The sequence below is a fragment of the Elgaria multicarinata genome, chromosome 5 (assembly GCF_023053635.1).
Source record: "Elgaria multicarinata webbii isolate HBS135686 ecotype San Diego chromosome 5, rElgMul1.1.pri, whole genome shotgun sequence".
Lineage (NCBI taxonomy): Eukaryota > Metazoa > Chordata > Lepidosauria > Squamata > Anguidae > Elgaria > Elgaria multicarinata.
In genome coordinates this window covers 45,665,833-45,685,547 of record NC_086175.1, presented here as the reverse complement: position 1 = coordinate 45,685,547, position 19,715 = coordinate 45,665,833, and the positions used below count along the sequence as shown (strand labels likewise).

General features: G+C 37.4%; 1 protein-coding gene across 4 annotated transcripts in view; it reads right to left on the bottom strand.

Moving 5' to 3' along the window:
* Positions 1-19,715, bottom strand: part of REV1 (REV1 DNA directed polymerase) — a 45,750-nt gene that overhangs the window by 13,373 nt on the left and 12,662 nt on the right. For 2 of the 4 annotated variants that reach the window (XM_063126268.1, XM_063126269.1), the window contains exons 5-10: positions 19,391-19,540; positions 14,237-14,940; positions 10,944-11,051; positions 9,778-9,894; positions 2,049-2,172; positions 1,146-1,274 (exon numbers count right to left, since the gene is read on the bottom strand). In XM_063126268.1, coding sequence (XP_062982338.1) covers positions 1,146-1,274; positions 2,049-2,172; positions 9,778-9,894; positions 10,944-11,051; positions 14,237-14,940; positions 19,391-19,540 — 1,332 coding nt within the window. Of the gene's footprint in view, positions 1-1,145; positions 1,275-2,048; positions 2,173-3,727; positions 4,272-9,777; positions 9,895-10,943; positions 11,052-14,236; positions 14,941-19,390; positions 19,541-19,715 lie in introns of those variants that run through there. The other 2 variants (XM_063126270.1, XM_063126272.1) reach the window with 2 other exon arrangements.

Sequence of the window (19,715 nt, the reverse complement as noted above, 5' to 3'; positions counted from 1 at the left end):
CTTTTAGGTTGTAAACCTTAGGGCAGGGACTGTTGTGATTTTTATTGATCTCTAAGTTGCTCTGGGAGCCGTTTTGTCTGAAGAGCAAGATTAAAATGCTTTAAATAAATAAATAAATGCGAAAGAATTGGATTCCACCCTATGAGTTAGGTGTTAAAAATATTTTGAAATAGCCTACTGAACTACTAAAAATGGTACTAATTGGTCAGTTTATCAAAAGATAGTAGGGGGGTGGATTGTTTTTGTTTGTTTTTCTTTCTAATAAGCATTTTTAAATACTGGGAGGAGCTGCTACTTTCTCAACTGGCACTAGCCAAGGCACATGCCAAATTTTATAAGGCAGTCTGTATCAACACAAAAGTAGATGAGTTAGGTCTAATCTAATGTGATGGGAACTGTCATGCTTGTTTATACCTCTGCTTCCTCTGCTCACATATTCAGGTGGAGGTAGGGAGGGTTGTTCTACTTTTTACTCAAAAGGGGAATGCTAGTGAGCAAAGCTGCCCTTCTCCATGCCGACTTCAAGCACTTTTTTCTCAGCCGAGCTCACTTCTGGTTTAGGAGCTGAGCTGAGGACAAAAGTGGTTTAAATAACTGAGCATTGGGAGGTAAAGCAGGGAAGAAGAAAGGGCTCAGTTCTCCTTATCCACACTCCCCTTTTATTGTTCGAAACAAGCAGCTTCCCATAGCATACTTTTAATGTGAACAGGGCAGACACTTGAATAAGAAATGAGGCTGCCTGGGAAGTCTAGTTTGGCCTTTAGAATTCCAGGCAAACACTAATATTTATAGCATTCAAAATTAGCCAGTATCCCCAAATCCGCTGGAATTTTTGACTTTTCCTCTTTAGTTTGGAAATGCCGTATCGCAAACTGCTTTGGAAAGTGCTCTCAGTTTTCATAGTACCTTGGTGTGCAACCTCTGGGGCTGCGCTGGGTGGCCAGTGTTGAGAAACGTGAATACACAGGCCACCTCCCCTATTTGAAACATGCAACATTACAAGAGATTAGTCTACAGATAAACTCACAAGACTATTCCTAAATTGCAAAAGAAATACATGTTCATGAGAAGTCTGGAGGCATATCTGAGACTGACAGAAAAACAACAATACTACCCTTAGATTTCCTAATTCATATAATATTTACCTTGCCAGGGTTTCATACATGGTTTGTGCAACTTCCTTGTATGCCTGAAAGTCATATGGGACAGCTTGAAGATTTGGGCACAATCGTTTTGCTTGTCCAAAGAACATTCCATTCCTTATACCAGTTTGCCTAACAACAACATTCTTGATTTAATATCACCAATCAATGAAAAAACAACCAGTAGTTTAGAAATTGCTCTTGGAACGTTACGGTATGTATAGTTGGGAACAGTTGTTTTCATGAAATTTACTACTGATAATAGCACAAAATGGTGGCAAAGACCACACCTCAGCCCATGTACTTGTTTTATTCTTTACATTTTTTCAAATAATCTTTTTCTTCTTTGTTGTTGTCCCAAGCTGTAACTAAGGGCTGTTTATCTTGTTATTTTAAAAGGAAAAAAGCTATATACCCTTTAAGTATATATTTTTATTATTCTTAAAACACCTAAAATTCTTAGGAATACTACAAAAATTAAAATATAGACCCTGCATGGGACTTATAATTTAAGATAAAGACAGGATAAATTACAAAGAAAAGAGTAGGAAAGGGTTAATAGAGATGATTTGCAGTCAACAGCTATTTTTAGGAAGTGCTTGAACAGAAAAGAGAGGAAGACTGTTAGATATTATGTGGAAGGGTATTCCAGTGATAAAGAGCTCCAGCAGACTAGGGACATAGTTTGCTTGAGATCTGCAGTACTAGCTTACTCTTTCAAGAACTGCACGAAGAGAGGTCCCCACTCCTTTTTTTAAAAATCAACAACAACAAGAAACACCCTCTCATGTGCATGAGACAGGCTATGGGGCGGTATATAAATGTAATAAATAAATAAATCTATGCAGAGAAGATAAGGAAGAAACTGCAAACTCCAAATGACCTACAAAAATAGTGTTCTCTTACCTGGCTTCATAACTGCATGATGCAATTTCAGCCATTGACGAAACAGAGATATCACAGTTAATTCCATTCACTTGTGCAGAATCTATATTTTCCTCATCTGTGGAGTCCAGTTCACCAATTTCTGCTTGGAAAATGTTTTTAACTATGTTATTGTTAATGGTTAAAAATTGAATCCCATTCACAATAAGGTAAACATATTACTTAAAGTTATTAAAGTAAATTACTACTTTAGGTTATCTAGTGATCTAGAAGATATATGACAATATATTTAAAGTCTATACTCCACACTAATAATTAAGGAGGGAAGTAACAATTCAAATATTACTTTTAATAAGTATAGTCTAAAATTTGTTTTTTTAAATATCCCAAATCAGTTTGTAGGCCAATACCAATAACAACACAACATTGGTACAGAGATCACAACTTGGTAGTCTTTGATATTGGTCTATGTATTCGTCTTATAAGCTGTGGCTGAGTTAATCTTATTGTGGAAAGTTTAACAGTAACAAGCACTTGCATATTTTAATTTCTAAAGCAAAAAAATTCTTTTAGCATTGTCTTTCTCTTATTATTTATGAGGGGCCCATCAAAATGCTCTTCTCTTACATGCTGCTGCTGCTGAAGAGAATTTAGAACTCAACCTCATAAAAGCACCTAGTATATGTTGGGCTCCTCACCCAACCCTGCAAAATGGCAAGTTTCAGTTCTAAATGTGCTATTTTCACGGTGGCTAGAAAGCCAGTCATGCTGCACTTTTCACAAGAATTCACTTCCCACACATTTCTTTTGTGGAGGAGCTAATTTTTTTTTACTACATAGTTTTTAAAGAGATAAAAATTGTGTGAACTTACTCAACGATGGGCCTGATTTAAAACAGTTAGTACTGCAAATATTTACAATAGTATGGAGCTTTTTATGAATAAGGCTTCACTTTGCCTGATTTTTTCCCCAACTTTGCTATGAAATGAGAAAATTTTCTCCTTCCATTCTTGACTGTAATGCAATACTTGCAAATCCTTACAGCATGTTTAAAAGAGAGACTTAATGAAATGAACATTGATCTGATCTGCCATGACTTTTAATTTCTTGTTTCAAAATAAAAGTTACTCCTTGTTAACTCTTATTAAAATAGAAATATGAAAATAAAAATATGGCAATTTCATATGTAACATATAGTTCACTCAAACCCACTAGTAAACAGAAGAACTGTTCAAATTATTTTCCTTTGATGCTCAGCAATTTCTATACATATATCACTCCAGGTGTCCCAACTTTCTTTTGACCTTACTTCTCCACAATATGGTAGCATTTCAGATTACCAAACAAGAAGAGAACTCTAGCTAATCTACTTAATCTGAAGCAGGCAGAATTATGTTAGAGAAGTGGCCCTTGCTTACTAACTACATACCAGCTATAAGCAAAGACATATACTACAGAGCTTCAGAACACATAACCAAGCAAAGTCTCTGATCTGCAGATTGTTTTACTGTGTATGGAAGACCCCTATGTTATCTTAAAATTGTTAGGAGCATGTATGCACAAACTATTATACTGTGCAGAGCCCTACACTATCTGAACAATTTCAGAAGCATGCACAGACTCATTATTATTTCTTGTTAGACAAACATAATGGATGCAAACACATACCAAAAATGTTAGAAGTACAACTAGAGACCTACCCTAATACACTAATGCTTGTTTTGAAGAAAGATTATAGTAACTTGGATTTTGTTTTGTTCCTGTAGTCTAGTGTATATAGCATGAAGAATTATGCCTTCACAGTGGTGTACTCTCCTGTATTACTGAATGATGAACAATTTGCATTTGAAATCCTGATGCAGTCTTTATATAAATTATTATCAGGACAAAGAATATAGTGGATGAGAGTTGTGGGAGACAGAATATGGACAAGCTGCTATCTTGATAGTTCATCATTGTCATTTTGATGGGCTCATTCAAGTTACCCAACATATCTGCAACTGCAAGTTAGAGCAAGTTATGCCCCAAACAACAAGAACAATGTCTTTAGTCCATTTGTTCCTCTGCCCTGGCATTAGATGATGTCATCATCTTGTCTATCTTCATGAGTTCGATCGGCTCCTCCACAGTGCAGCACAGCAGATCCCCCCTTAAGCTGATGAAGTCACTTCATGTAAATTCAGGGCAATGCAAGACACATTGTCCTCACTGGAATGCAAGGTAGAGAACCTCTCATCAAAAGTTGGGAAACTAGACAGGCGCATGGTGAATGTGGTGCAACGGATGGAGAAATCTGAGGCCAGGACCCAAGTCTGTGAAAAAGAAATCGCTGAGAATAAATCTGTATCTGAAGTGATGATAAAAAATTGTTGCTCTTTAGAATGAAAATCGAAGATATTGGGATTGAGGGAAAGGAAAGCTAGAAATATTCACATCTTGAGAATGCTGGCAGGTGAGGAGAGTACCCTAAAACATGAATTGTGTAGGTATAATTCCCTATCTCTTTGGGTCAGAACAGTAATTATCTGCTCCCAAGGAAATGTTCCAAAATGGAGATACAGAATTAAAAATGACAGCAAATGTAAACTAACACAATTGTAGATGAATCAAATTAAAGATCAATTTTGTAAGAGATTCAAGATTCAGCTGCTCCTAAAAAATTGTCTAGTAAGAGAGACAATAAAAGCAGGAACAATTATCAATGAACAAGCAGTTTGTAAAAGACGGGGCTGATGTTGTGTGTATCTATATCTGGTCAAGCTAAGAGATTTACAGATACTTTAAATAACGATGTCTAGCAGATCATAGAGAAGGTAAGAGCAGAACACAGTATGGAGAATGTGAGTTACTGAACAAATGATGTTTGTTTGTTTCATGTCAGAGCATAATTAATCATATGTAATAAACTGGGTTTAGGTTTTGTTCACATTCACAGATGGACAATTTCTATAGTCTGCACAAGAATTACTAGAACAGACTTCACCAATATATTAAATATAGAATTATACACAGTCACATCTGTCTAACCAGATTTCAATGCCTACCATATTAGATAATTTATATATGGCATATATGACCAAGGTAATTCATACTGGAAAGTTCAACATATATTTTCCCAGTATCTTTTAAAACTATCTCTGCCACCCTTTAATCAAACATTAAATGTTAAGGTCAATCTCAACACTGCCTCTCTGCTCTCCAAGTTATTCATTGTATTTGTTTGTTGATCCAATAATCTGCAAGTCAATTTACTGTTTTAAAATGTATGTAGAAAGATTGTCGGGAAAATACACAAATTAAAAATTATGCATTGAGTTGTGTCAAAAAACCTAATTATCTATCAGCAAACCTGAAACAAAGTTAAAACCCCAGGTGTGTTTTTCAAGAAAAATACCTTTGCCAAGGTAAGAAATAAGAGGTGTGATTCAGTAGGGTTAGTTCTATTATCCACTATGTAAAGAGAAATTATTTTTGTACTTGAATGTTCTCTCTCTCATTCTTGGCCATGGAAGTCTCATACGATTCATAAAATGTTAAAGCAGCATGTATTGCAAGACAACACTATGGTATACGGTGTCAAAGAACATGTTCCAAAGGCACAATAGTATAGGATGGGGTCCTCATCTCTCATAACAGTCAGCACTGCTAGGTCAAGAAGCACACTATTTGCATTGCTAAGCTCATTCTTGTCAGCATGAAAAGTAAAAGCAAAAGTGAGAAGAAAAGAAAGAAGGGGTATATATGCAGACTGAGTCTTTTATGGCACAATTGCTGCCACACCATATTGTGCCAGACATAAAAGAGTATAATAAATGATCTAACATACATCACACTAACCTATGACAAAAAAAGAATACTCAGTAAAAGTGCTGTAAGGCTGCTGAAAAGGGTGGAGAAGGTATCCTTTCTGAGAGAAGGACAATAGAAGCCTCTAAAATTCCTGCTGAGGCACACCTCACACTTTGGTCTTTTTTCTCACTAACTCTAGGAAGTGGCTCTGAGCCTCTCTCATGCTATTTATGTGCATGGTAAGAATATAGCAGAAAATAGCCATTTAAAAACAGAGTGTAAATTCTAGCTATGAAGATCATTTGTATTTTATATGCCTCAAAAGCTGAACTATTAAAAGCATAACTGCTCTGCTTTTAGTGTCATGTTTTCATTGAAAAAACATTGTTATACAAAGTGTTAAAGCATGCATGCATGCAGTGTTATCAATTCATTGGGGTTAGGGAAACTATAGCTTCATGTTATAAATGAAATTTTAAAAATATTTACTTCACCTAACAGCCCAAACAGACTTGTAAAGTGGCTAGTACTATGAATGACTATACTTTGAAAAACTGGCAAAACCACAAAGGCAGAACAACTTCTAAATTCCTATTTTACTTTCTTTTTCAACTCCACAATCAGCTGCATTTATGACAAAGCCAAATATATGTTTCTATTCAACCTCCAATAGCAATAGCCAAAACTCAAATTTGACACATTCTTAGTGATTCAGGTTACAATTACAAAAAAAAACATGGAAAAATACCTAGACATTTCTGTTTGGATTTTTAAAAGAACCATACAACTTTAACTGAGAATTAAATGATGAAATATAACATCATCAGAGGGGCCAGAAAACTCCAGGTCAACATAAGGGCTGCTTCTGTAGGCTAGCATCTCTTTTACACAACCAGCCTCTGAGACCACCTCACTTGCAGTTCCTTTTGCCCCCTCCCTCTGAGTTAAGAACCTGAAACCTGGGCTACATCATTAACTGCCACAGACCCTAAAGAACTGCCCAGAGGGCTTCAGCTATGGGGCAATATACAAATGCAATAAATAAAGGATCTTGCCACAAACACCCTCATGTATGCATCTTCAGCATTTTAGATTGTATCTGTGATGGATTTTAACTTTTGGGAGTCAATCCTGGCTGAAAAGCAGAGTATAAATGAACATATATTTATTTTATTGCCAGTATCCCATACTTAAAATTTCACTGTGTAATAGAGACCACATATGTAATAATAGTTATTGCATTGTTATGATATTTCATTTCAGTATCAGCTTTAGTGAGAGCAGCACCTTTCAACCTATTGAAGAACTAGAAGACATCAGACAAAACAACCGCAGAACTAAGTAACAATAAACCAAATGCAAATAACAATTTCCTGTAGCCTTGCCTAAATGTTTATTGCACTGAGAGGAAATGAAAACCTCTTAGATCAACATCTGTTCTTGGGTCAAAGGGAGCTTTTTTAACTTAAAAAAACAAACAAAACTTCTGTCTAAGTAGCAAAAGAACAAATGCATGGCTTTCCCTGGAATCACATACTGTGTGATCTAATGGTAAACAACCCAAAACAAAACAAACAAAACTACGTACAAATTACATGGTTTAAAGACACCGGAGCAGTAATGCTACGTAAGACCAAAGGTTCATCTAGTCCTTTATTCTGTTTTCAACAGAATATGCCCGATGCTTTAAGAACAGTATGAAGACAATGGTTTCCCCATTTATCTATCTTGGTTAATAGCTAGTGACAGACCTATCTTCCAGGAATTATCCGCTCTTAAATTCATCAAAATTAGTGGTCATCATCACATCTTCTGTCTGCAGCTTCAATAAATAATTTAGATGAAATAGTTGCCTATTCTGAATCTAATGCAAACCAATTTACTGGCTGACCCAATTTCTAATATTTGTAGAGAAAGGAAAAGCTCTCTATTCATTATTTTCTCTCCACATCATTCATAATTTTATAAGCCTCTATCAGTTTGTTCTCCTCCCAGCACCACCCCTCCACCTTCAAACTAGTAGTATACAAACTAAAAAGCTTCAATTGTATTAGTCTTTCCTTAAATCACCTTGTTTGCTTTTTCTGAGTTTTTCCAGGTGCAAGAAATCTTTTGAGATGGGGCAGCCAGAACTTTACACAATGTACCAAATTGAGCTGGTTCATAGATTCATATAATGGTATCGAAACTAATTTTAATTCTAAATCACTTCTCTAATAACCCCATAACTTTAGTGTGTGTGAGACTGCACACCATGCAGGGTCAGAGGGAGGGGCGGCACCTGGGCTTATTATATAAGCCAGCTCTTCTCTTCAGGCCTCTTTATCTTTCAGCTGCTAAGGCCAGTTGTGAGAGCATTCCAGAATTACTGTTTACTGCTGGGTGCAAGCTTTGGCCTTTTTGGTCACCATTCAATGGATTGGAAGGGATAGCATGTGATGGGACTGTCTTCTCCACACACTATTCCAGACTAGTTTAATTGATTTCCACCACAAGTGTTAGTGATTCAGCTGGGGGGAAACTAGTTGAGTTTGTTGAAGGGAAGGACCTCAATATTGAAGGCAATAATGGTTTTTTTTGCCAGGGGTGGGGAGGTGTTTCTGGCCTAGAGTTTATATCTTATGATCCAATATACTGCTACAATATATGTGGAGAGAGGGGACACTTAGGGATTAAATAGGGCTACGAAAAAGGCAAACAAGGAGGCTTGATTGAGACTAAAGGATCAAATAGGTGAAATTTTATTGCATCCTGAGATCAAACATGGAACTTTATAGGGCTGATGGCATCCGCCTATCAGATGCAGGTATTTTCCTGTTGGATCTTTGGGTAGTCATGTGGGACGTTCTGAGCCAAACAGAGGCATGACCCCTTCTGCAGAAGGGAGGTACAGGAAATTAGCAGGCAAGCAGGATCTTAAGGCACTTTTATGGTGATGGGAATGTCCTGAGATCTGCCTTTCAGGCTGTGGGAACTATGGGCAGGATACGGACTGTATTTGGGAATAACCGGCCTCACAGAAGTGGAGTTATGGAGCAGAAGAGGGCGTGACTCAGGAAGGCTTCTTTTATACACCATTAAGTGTGGCTGAAAGGAAGGGGTTGGAGGACATATCTGCCTCTCTCCCTGGGCGGGATTGGCTGACCCAACAAGGCAGGACACGTGTCTTAGCGTAGTTCCTTACACTTAGCAGATCCTCTAGTTTATGTTAGTGTTAAATCAAAGTGGCCCTTGTTCCCCAAATTCCTGAGTCTGCCTCTTTATTTCTCCTTTGGGCATAAACCCTACCATGGCATTTACCTTTCACTGTCACTGCACATTGGTGCATGGTTGTCATAAATGTATCCACTGTGACCAAGACCTCCTACTGATAACAGTCAACACAAGGTAGAGAAAACCACAATTTACATAGAACTTGGCCTTCTGCCATCTTGCCTAATTCAATATACCCTGGAGCTCACATATTCTTTAGAAATTGCATTACAAAGAAAGTTCACCTCCCACTTTGAGCTATTACAGATCAAAAAAATATTGTTATATTTATTAACTAGTGGTTTTTTTTAAAAAAATGGCATGGTACTATTTTATTTGCAACCCAGTAACCCTACCTATGCAACTTTGAGCAGTAGGAACAACCAACTATTACCAGGAGAAAGATATCATTTATAGATCATGATTTCTGTTTGGCGTGTAAGTGTTATATTATTGGAGGGACACCCTAATCTCATTTCAGCCTAAAAGAAGCATATTTCATAACCGAAGTCTAATTTAAGGTGCTTCCATATCTACCAAATATCTTTTCCAAAATGGAAACCTTATTCATATATACCCAGTAATTATATAAGACACTATTCATTAAATCTGAAGATACCATCATAGCACTACAGAATGGTATTGTTAAAAGTGACAGTCCCATGAAAAATAGAAGTTTTTGCAATTTCAAGAAATTGCAGATTTGTACCTGCTTTGCCATTCAATAATTTACTCTGGTAATATTGCCATTCAAGGTCAGGGTTTGCACCAGGACGAAGCAATGATTTTCCTGATCCTCTGTTACTTGTGACAGCCACTGGTTTTCCTGTGAAACATAATTAGGTTGTAAGTAATCTTGCATTGCACTTACAAAAATTGAAACATAAACTTATATAGCAACACAAGTTGCGTCATACAATTCTTGATTGATATAGTTAAAATTATAAAGCCTTTATTTTTATTATTTTTACTGAAAATAATCAAGAGGTGAATGTTCTCATTGGTGCGCAAAAGTTAAGATGCCTGTAATTCTATAGGATGAAAACATAGAACATTTGACTCTAATAAAGTTAATATTCAATCTTTAACTCAAAACAATACAGACTCTTGTACTTTTCCCATTATCATTTTTACTTTCAGTTCATGACAAAACTTCCACCCAATCTAGCCATTTAGGCTGAAGTTGACCATGCTTTCTTTCTCCTTCAGGTTCCATCATGTGCTACATTAACTACAGGCACTGCATTTTCAGCTTTTATATATAATAAAATTTATGTATTTTTATATTTATATAAAATGTGATTTATCTGAAATTAAACCTCTAAACAGTTTATGTCTCATTTACATAAGTTAGATAAGCTGGGACATAGGTAAGGCTGTTTTCTATTGGGCACTCACATTGTGAAACTCACTGCCTTGGAAGATTCTCTGAATAATATCCCTTACAATGGTTGGAGAAGTCTTTTTTCAAAAGGATTTCCCCTGCTATAGATTATTGTCAGACTCTGACTTAAATTGGAAATGATGCTCCTGCTATTCTTGTCTTCTTGCTACCCCTTTTTATGTGGTACTTAATATGATTGTAAGTAAGTTTGTATAATTTTCCTTTCCATAAAAAGTTTTAAAAATGGTAACAAAATTAATTTTTGAGATTTTAATTGTTAGGGGTGATAAACGTACAAATGTGTTGTCTTATCTGTGTCCTTTGAACATGGAGGACTGAATGAAAAAAATCTGGTAATATTTGCAAAGTATAATATCCATATTCATTTTCATTTTCAGTTTAAAAGTTTTTTCATGCTGAAAGGTGTGCATGTAATGGACATGTTTTTATAAATATAAAGTTGTGACATTTAAAGAGGTATGAATACCAACCTTTCAGGTCTGGCCTATCTCTGATACCCACTGATACAAAGAAACAGTCCATATCCACATGCATTATACAGCTCTGGTGTTTGCTTGAGCTCAAGATGGATACATTATCTAGAATAACAGAAAAATAGAAAACGTTGATCTAAAAGTTACCACCCTAATCTTTGTTCCCAACTTTTTAAACTATCCTTAAAATATGTACGATACCAAAGGGTCCTAGTCATTTAATATGGCTTCATGTTTTAAAGAGTAAGAATACTTTATATACTATTCTTCACTACAGTAGATACAATGAGCAACATCCAATACTGCCTGTGTGCCAGTGGAACCCACTGCTGGCAGATTGGGAAGCTAGCATTTCCCAAATCAAACAGAAATGAAAAGAAACACTCACTAGCTTCCTGTTGCACCAGCCATGGATCCCACTGGTGCAACATAATCAACAGAGGCACATGGGCAGCATTGGATACTGCCCAATTCTAAAATGTGTAGAACAAGTTTGCAGCTACTTTTTATACACTGAATTAAAAAACAAGTAAATGTTCTACATCAATCTCCTAGTCTTGATACAATGCTGTTGCTTTACCTGTACTAGGAAACACACAGGCTTTCAGCTGAAGTGGTATCCAATAAAAGAAAAGCATCACATGTCTTTCAAAAGCCAGAAAAGTTAATGTAAACTTGTGCCAGCGCAAAAGAAGGAGAAACAGGTTGCTTACCTGTAACTGTGGTACTACGAGTGGTCATCTGTGCATTCACACATCTGGGCTCTGCGCCTGCATGGAGCCTCAATTCAGGAACCTTCCAAAGTTGAAGTCATTTTGGCAGGAACCCTCCCCCACCGTCCTACTGTGCATGCCCAATACAGGTTCCTGCTCATTCCCCTCAGTTTTTTGAGACCGCAATGTGGCCTTGGTACCGAAGGGGTTTACCTCTTTCGGTATCAATGTAATGAAATTGATACTGGAGAGGGGACGGTGGGTGGATTATGTGAATGCACAGATGACCACTTGAAGAACCAGTTATAGGTAAGCAATCTGCTTTTCTTCTTCGTGGTCTCTGTGCATCACACAAGGTGATCATTCTGAAGGTGGATGTTCTATAGATGGCGTGTCTCTAAGCTCCTCTTCCAACATTGAGGATAGTGTGACTATATCTGATCTATGCAAAGACTGATCCATTGATCTAATTAGGGAATCCAAAAGAGGAGGTGGCAGCGATGAAACCCATGCTGAAACCTCCATCTGCTTTCTCTTATCCTCCTTTTTCTTCTTCTTTTTGTGAAGTTCAGTGGCAGATTTCTGTTCTCTGGCTTTTTTGGACAACTTTCTAGCTGCATTCACCATCAACAAGTGATCCGGTGTCGGAGGTTCCATGGAACTCAAGGCTTCTGCAGAGGGGCCTGGGGAGGCAGGGCACTGGGCCATAAGTGTTGCCGACTTTTTTGGACAAAGTTACGGCCTCTGCAGGGCGATGCACGTTGACAGCTTCCAGAACTCTCTTTCAGAGCACAGCTGAAGCATGTCTGAGTGGTTGCGGCAGGTCTGCTTTGAAAATTCTTGGCAATGATGACAAGTCTCTACTACATATGCCTTACCAAGGCAAAAAAGACAAAGCAAATGTCCATTGGTCGATGGAAATTTATTTCCACACTTTTGAAAGGGTGCTTTCAATGCCATGCGTGGTACCATCCGCAAAAGCACAAACAACAACAGGATTTTTAAAAATATATATTTGTCTGATAAGAAATTAGAATAAGAAAATGACTATACAAACAACCTCAGCTTGAAAAAATACAAAATATTTGCCTTGATTCAAAGCAGAAGATTCCTCCAAGGCACCTAAGATGGTGGTGGAAAAGGAACTTAGGGTAATGAGCGGGAAGTCGTATTGGGCATGTGTAGTAGGCTAGTGGAGGACAGCTCCCGCCAAAACGACTTCAGCTTTGGAAGGTTCCTGAATCAAGGCTCCATGCAGGTGCAGAGCCCAAATGTGTGATGCACAGAGACCACCAAGAAGAAAGCGAGCTTTTGAGAACTTGAAAAAGGGTATTGTGCAAAACAGCTGATACACACATATGCTTATCTGCCAACAACCAAAAACAGAACTTCTAGCTGATGTTGCCACAGGGCTGAGTTGCTTTTATCGGAGTTTGCAACTTTACTTCCCCCTTCAAAGTGAAGCAAGTGGAAGATCATGAACACACAAAAATGTTTCATACATTACAAGTTTTGTCATCCCTTAAAAATAATAACATGTAACAGTGTCACAAGATAACAAACCAGTTGTATAACACTCAATGAATATTGAACTATGGAGAACTATCCTTTATTCAGAAATTGTCGTTTTAGAATCTGTCTATAATGTGCAGATATCAATTTGGTTATTTGTTCATTTAGAAATAAAACAAAATGAAAAACCTAAACTCAACATACAAAAAGCAATTCATTTAGATATGGTGGCTTTGGATTCTTGGCCATAGCGCTATCTCATCTCCTTTTCCTAGCTCCTTAATGTTTCTTTAATATGGTTTTTAAGTGCTGTTATTCTTTAGTTTTATTATTTTAAGTCAAAACTGGGAAGATCCTATTAAAATTACCATTCTTTTTCCTTGAGATGGCTGAATAAGCTACCATGGCACAAGCCAGCAATCATGGGCTAAAAACTATGAAAAACTGCTCTCTTTTTTTAAAGATACATTCATGTCAGACTTCTCCCAACTGTTGATGAGTTAGTTCCAGTTTGTACATCCCTAGTTATACTATAACATGTAGTAGTGTGAATACAATGAGAATGCATTTTTCCTTTGAAATTGTAATACTAATTATATTTTTATGCCCATTCACATTTCAAATAGCAAGTATAATCTGGCCTTACCTAAAAAGCCTAAAACTGAACACAACAGATTTATAAGTAAAGGGCAAAGTCATCATCTTCTGTCAATAAAGTAGTCAATTGCATTTGATATGTAAAAGTTCATGTAAAACTATTGTGACCATTGAGATGTAAGCAACAAAACACTCTCAAGTCCTTTATGGCTATGGAAGGGAAAGATGAATAATCTCCTGGCATGCACTCCAGTTCCCTCATTCTTGTGACACTGCCTACAAGTAGACACCCTAAGGATGACATGAGAGGAATGTTGTGCTTTTCCTTACATACCCTTGTCAAATTATCTCACAGGCCCAAGCTGCCCGTCACTGGGATACACAGAAGACACAATTAGTCAAAATATAAGCTCCTTGAAATAGCAATAGTAAATACCATCTGTTTATATATCCTTAAAATGTATTTACCTGAGTCAGTTTTATTAATTGTAGATTGTCCTGCTTTCAGTTTTTTTAACTTTTCCCTTCCTGGGAAGATAGCATGATTTTGTCTCTGCAGTGTGTTTACAAACTCTGTAAATTCACACTTCCAGGTAGATATATGATGCAATCTTGAACGAGAATAGAAGTTGGAAATGAAATTGCATTTAGAAGGTTTGGACAGAGATGAAGCATCTACCTTACTAGGAGCAGGTACTGAAGTAGTGCTTTTTGTGCTTGAAGGCCCCTGAACAGTAGAGTGGTGAGCACCATTTATTTTAGTATTACTGTGCAAAGATGAAAAAGATGAGTTACTCATAGTCCTATGCACATTCCGTAAAAGTTCTGTATTTTTGTTGCTTTGTGGCAAAAGCTGCATAGAGCAGTCTCTAAAGTCAGTGATTTCTCTCCTTTCCTCTTCCCGCACAGGACCTGGAGACAATCTACTTGTAACATTGTTGCCAGAGTGCACCAAGCTATCCTGTGTCTTTAAGGCACTGGTGGAACTATGAGTGTGTCCGTTAAAAATGGAAATGTTGTCTCTATGATGAATTCCATTCTCTTTGCTACCACAAAAGGTTTGCTCCAACTCCAAGAATCCTATATCTTCGGTCTCATCTTCTTGGTTCAATTCACTCATTCCATTGGCTTTGATTTCATTATCTACTTCATACTTCCTTACTAGACAATTTCTATAAGAGAGAAAATTCATTATACAGAAATAAAAAAAATGCATTTAAACAATATTTTCTACTTTTTGGCTGCAAGTCTTTACACGCATATCTGGCTGGGCCTAAGGCCCACCGAACTCAATGGGAGTTGCTTCTGAGTAGACATCTATAGGATTGCACTGTTAAGAGTATTTATTAGGAATCTCTCTCAAGAGGTTTTAGCTATACATTTTACAGCCATCATAATTTCCTGAACTGCATCATCCAGCCCAACATAACCACTTCTACATTCCGTAAACTTTAAAGGTAGAATAAAGTCCACAGTATATATGATGATGTCTGCCCCCGTTACATGTAAAAACAGACCTGGGGTAAAATTAAGGTACAAAGGGGGCGCAGAGATAAAATATATTTAAATTTTCCACACATCCCACACAACTGCTTTTCTCCGAAAAGGGCTTATTTCAACTATTCGAGACTGGAAGAGTGATTCAGGAGATTGACAGTGGGGAAGAAGTGGCAGGCAGGGACGGGGTCCAAAACCCCACCTCATGCCACCTTTTGTACTTTAAATCACACACATCAATGTTTTACAGAGATGAATACAGCAGCATTGCATGTGCAGTTTGTTCCTCAATCACATGCCTAAGATTCCAATCCTATATCCACGGAAGTAAGCCCCAATGAACCCAGTAAGTCTTACATCTGAGTAGACATGTATACTGTAAATCTCTTTGAATGAGATCAATGGAATTCAAAAGTGCTTATACACTACATATTTCCCCACTTTCAACGGTTTCATCATTTTTGAATTTGAAAATGGTTCATCATAACCATTACTATAATTGCATTTATCAAGATGAATGTGCTACCCAAATTACTTTCAGTTATTAATATAGCTTTACAACTGGACACACCAACTACCTGGCAGAAATTAATAATCTCAACTTGTCTGGCAACTTGTTTCCAGGAATGGCTGCAACAGCATTATAGAAAAAAGAGGAAAGAGTGGGTCAGGACTCACCAGTATTAAACTTTGTTATCAAGCCAGAAAACTGGAGATAATAGTAAACAACTTGAACTGTCTTTTGAATTATTAATAGGAACAGATCACACAAAAGGTTTGTTAAATAAATTATGTTCTATTATGGGCAGGTTTATATGTAACGGTGCAAATCATATATTAATTAATCCAGTTTGCCAGGATGCACACCGCTTTCATTTTCAGCCCAATTGGAAGTTATGAGCATGATGTACAAACTCAAACCAAAGGATTGTTTAGGGGATAAACAACCCAGTGGTTAACCCAACAAGAAACCATAGGTTAATCACTAGATTGTTTAGCCCCTAAACAATCCATCTGTCCGCACATCATGTTCACACGATACAAATCCAGTAGCGCTTAACACCACACAGATTAAGGCTTATCTACGATCAAATTCTGTATCTATATTGGTGTTCCAATTCAATACATGAAGATCCCTGACATGGAGGTTGGGGGAAGTGGGAGAAGAGAGGCCAGTGTGGTGCTTTTTCTTGTGTGAATTGGGTGGCCGTGTCTCTATGTATCTCCTCTATATGAATGGGGCATGGGTGGGTAATCGACTGTGTGTGTGTCCGTCCTGTGTGAGTGGAGTGTGTTTGAGGGCAGCTCACTGAATCTAGAGCAGACACCAAAGGAAAGGTGGTTTCTGAATACTTTTGGTGATTTGTTTTTTTTTAAAAAAATGTTTTTGTAACCTTGTTGGATTTTTTAGCATATTTTTAAACCTCTTTTGTATTTTGACAAAAAACTTTTTTATACCCCCCCAACTCAACCTTCAAAATATGATTTTTCCATGCTTACTGCAGAGTAATCCAGTCCTTCTTTCATCTGAATAGACACACATAAGCTGGATGTTCGTCCTGGCTACTTCCCACTGTTACCTCTAAGTAGATAATGCAGAGGGGTAGATTGAGGGATGCTTTATGGTGGGCATGCAAACGAGCAAATTGTGGATGCTTTCAAAACATGCTGCCTGATTCCTATGATTGCTTTTCTGTGAGGCTCTGAGGATTATTTATTCATTATTATTATTATTATTATTATTATTATTATTATTATTTATCATCATCTCATCCCCTGCACAATCACTTTTATAGGAATGCTCTCTGTGTTCCATTTTGTAATAGTTGTTGATAATGATTTTGTGTGGCTGTGTGGATTCCCCCCACTGTTTTGCATTCATGATCTTAAAGTTGCTTTGTGTGTGCGCATGCGCAATGGAATTTCATTATGCAATGGGAATTAATGGAAGTTTTTCAGGAATAGGTGAATGTGGTTCCAAAGGAATGGTTTTGTGTGCCTGTGGATTCCCTCTCACCCCACTTTGCCCTCATGTGCTTCAGTTTCCCCTTTCTGTGGAATGGGTTGTTGAAGATTCAAAAAGACATCTCCCTCTCTTATGGCCACCTTGGCTCTGCCCTACCAGTGCCAGTGGGCACCAGCTGTCAGTATTGGTGATAAATTTGCTTAGCGCTGCTAGGTTATAGTAGCTAATTAGAAAAATAAATACTACAGCTCCTTCAATCTTTTTGAATGGTCTTTCAAAACATAGATTATTGCATTTATGACAAAGGTAACCTGCTACAAAATTACTCAATTTGGATTATGATTAAATACACTTCTTAAAAGATGAACATTATTCATCATGTTCTGGAATAGATTATTCAGGATAAGGTTTGTCCATACATGTATTTTTCTCTGTTATACATTGCTTTGTGTAGAGGGATCAGGGGAAACAGCAGGTTCTCACACATGTTGCTTTTTGAGAAATAGAGGAAACAGGATATGCCTATCTCTTAGAGCATTTCTCCTCTATTCCCAAGACCTCGGAGCACACCTCTCTGAGATAGTAAGGAATACAGCTTTGGTTATTCTTTGAATGGATTAAAGTTGCCCCTAAGGAATGATTATAAGACTCAAAATACAGTGGGGCTAATAAATAATTTTCAGGGTACCTTTGAAGTCCGTACTTCCTTCAGCTCAGTTTCCCTAGCAGCTAATGAAATAAGGCAAGGATGAGGAAACCAAACATAGTGACAATGCATCATATATTATCATTTACCACATATTATGGGAAGAGACAGGTTGGCAGCAGGCACATAATCATCTAGTATGAATCACAAAGTGATATGTGAGTGATGTGGCCAATTGGTTTTGTATATAAGCATTTAGTGTATCATTAAAATGAGTGCAAGTGTAGCATATGTGAGAAAGAACTGGACACAGAAAGCATCTCACTATCACACACACTCAACCCTTATACACAAATGTTTACCATATAAGTAATACTATGTGCTTCTTCTAGTCATTTTTTTATTCTGGCCGATATTTAATTTAATTAGATAATTTATGTTGTGTTATCTGCCATCCTCTGTCTGTCTGATTTTTTTTTAAAATGTTGAGTTTTATTTTATTTGTTGATGATTACAAGCTGCCTTGGGCACTTTAAGTGGGAAAGTGGAATGAACATTGACTTAAATACAATAAAAAAAATTCAGGACTAATACTATGATTCATAGTGTAAGAAAAAATGGCCAAGATATAGGTGCTTTGTACTGAACACTAATTTATTACAATAGAATTGTAATGGATTATATCATTGGAGGAAGGATCCAGCTATACACATCTACAAGATTGGGATGCAAGGTTACATTCTTAACAGTATAATTCTATACATGGTTATTCAGAACTAAGTACCATTTAGTTCAATGGATCATAACCTCAGATATGTGAATACAAGATTGCATCCAAAGAGCATAATCCTATGCGTTGCACCCTCATTAGGCGGAAGGCTCCAATTTCAGAAGTTGCCTTGCCAGGATATTGCTGGCAGGGCAGGAAGAAGATGGAGGTGAATTTTGCCTCTCCGTCCTTTTTAATTTTGTCCCCATTAGATGGGCATCTGAGCCATCTAGAGGAGGCATACTGAGGGGGCTGGGCCACAGCTGGATCAGCCATGGAATTTCATGAATCCTGGACTCGCCTCTCCCTTCTCCTGAAGTGCCCCCTTTTCTGGAATGCAACCTAGGAAAGCGGCCAGTGCAGTTCTTCCTTCAGTTGCTGTAAGGGAGCTGGTCTGGGGGATCCTGAGGTCCCCTAGCCCTCCTGAGGTCATAGCAGTCTCTATAGCTTCAGAAGGGGGACTCCAAACAGTTCTATGATCCCTGGGATGCTCTCCCAGGGAACATAGGATTGCTCTCTTCATATGCCTTGGAAGGTTTCTTTATGTCAATCAATCTGAAAGCACCATAAAGAAAACAAAGTACAAATGATGTTGACTAAGAATGATTGATTAAAACTGAGTGGACTGAGTTTACAAGTGTAATTTGAGATGTGCTTTGAGATATTCAGAGCTGAACATTATCAACACAAAATCATCAGAATCTCCAATTTAATCTGAATTAGTAAATAAAAACAATTACTTACACCCTGTTGAGCTCTACAGAGATATTGCTAGGACCTGGGATAGGATCTTCAGGTTTGCATACAGTATTAAACCAGAGTCCCTTCTGAATACTTGACTGTTTAGTGTAAAGCTGATATGGAATGTAGGAGAGGAGCCGTCCAGCCTTTATGCTGTAACAAAATGTGAGAATTTTAATTAATCATAAACTTCAGAACAAATAGTCTTTATCATTTTATCCTACTCTTAAAGCATTAAGGGGGGGGGCTTAATGCTTTAAGTGGAAGCACGTTCTATAGGACGTGCTTTCACTAATGGCAGGAGAGAAGGGGATTGTCAATTGCATTG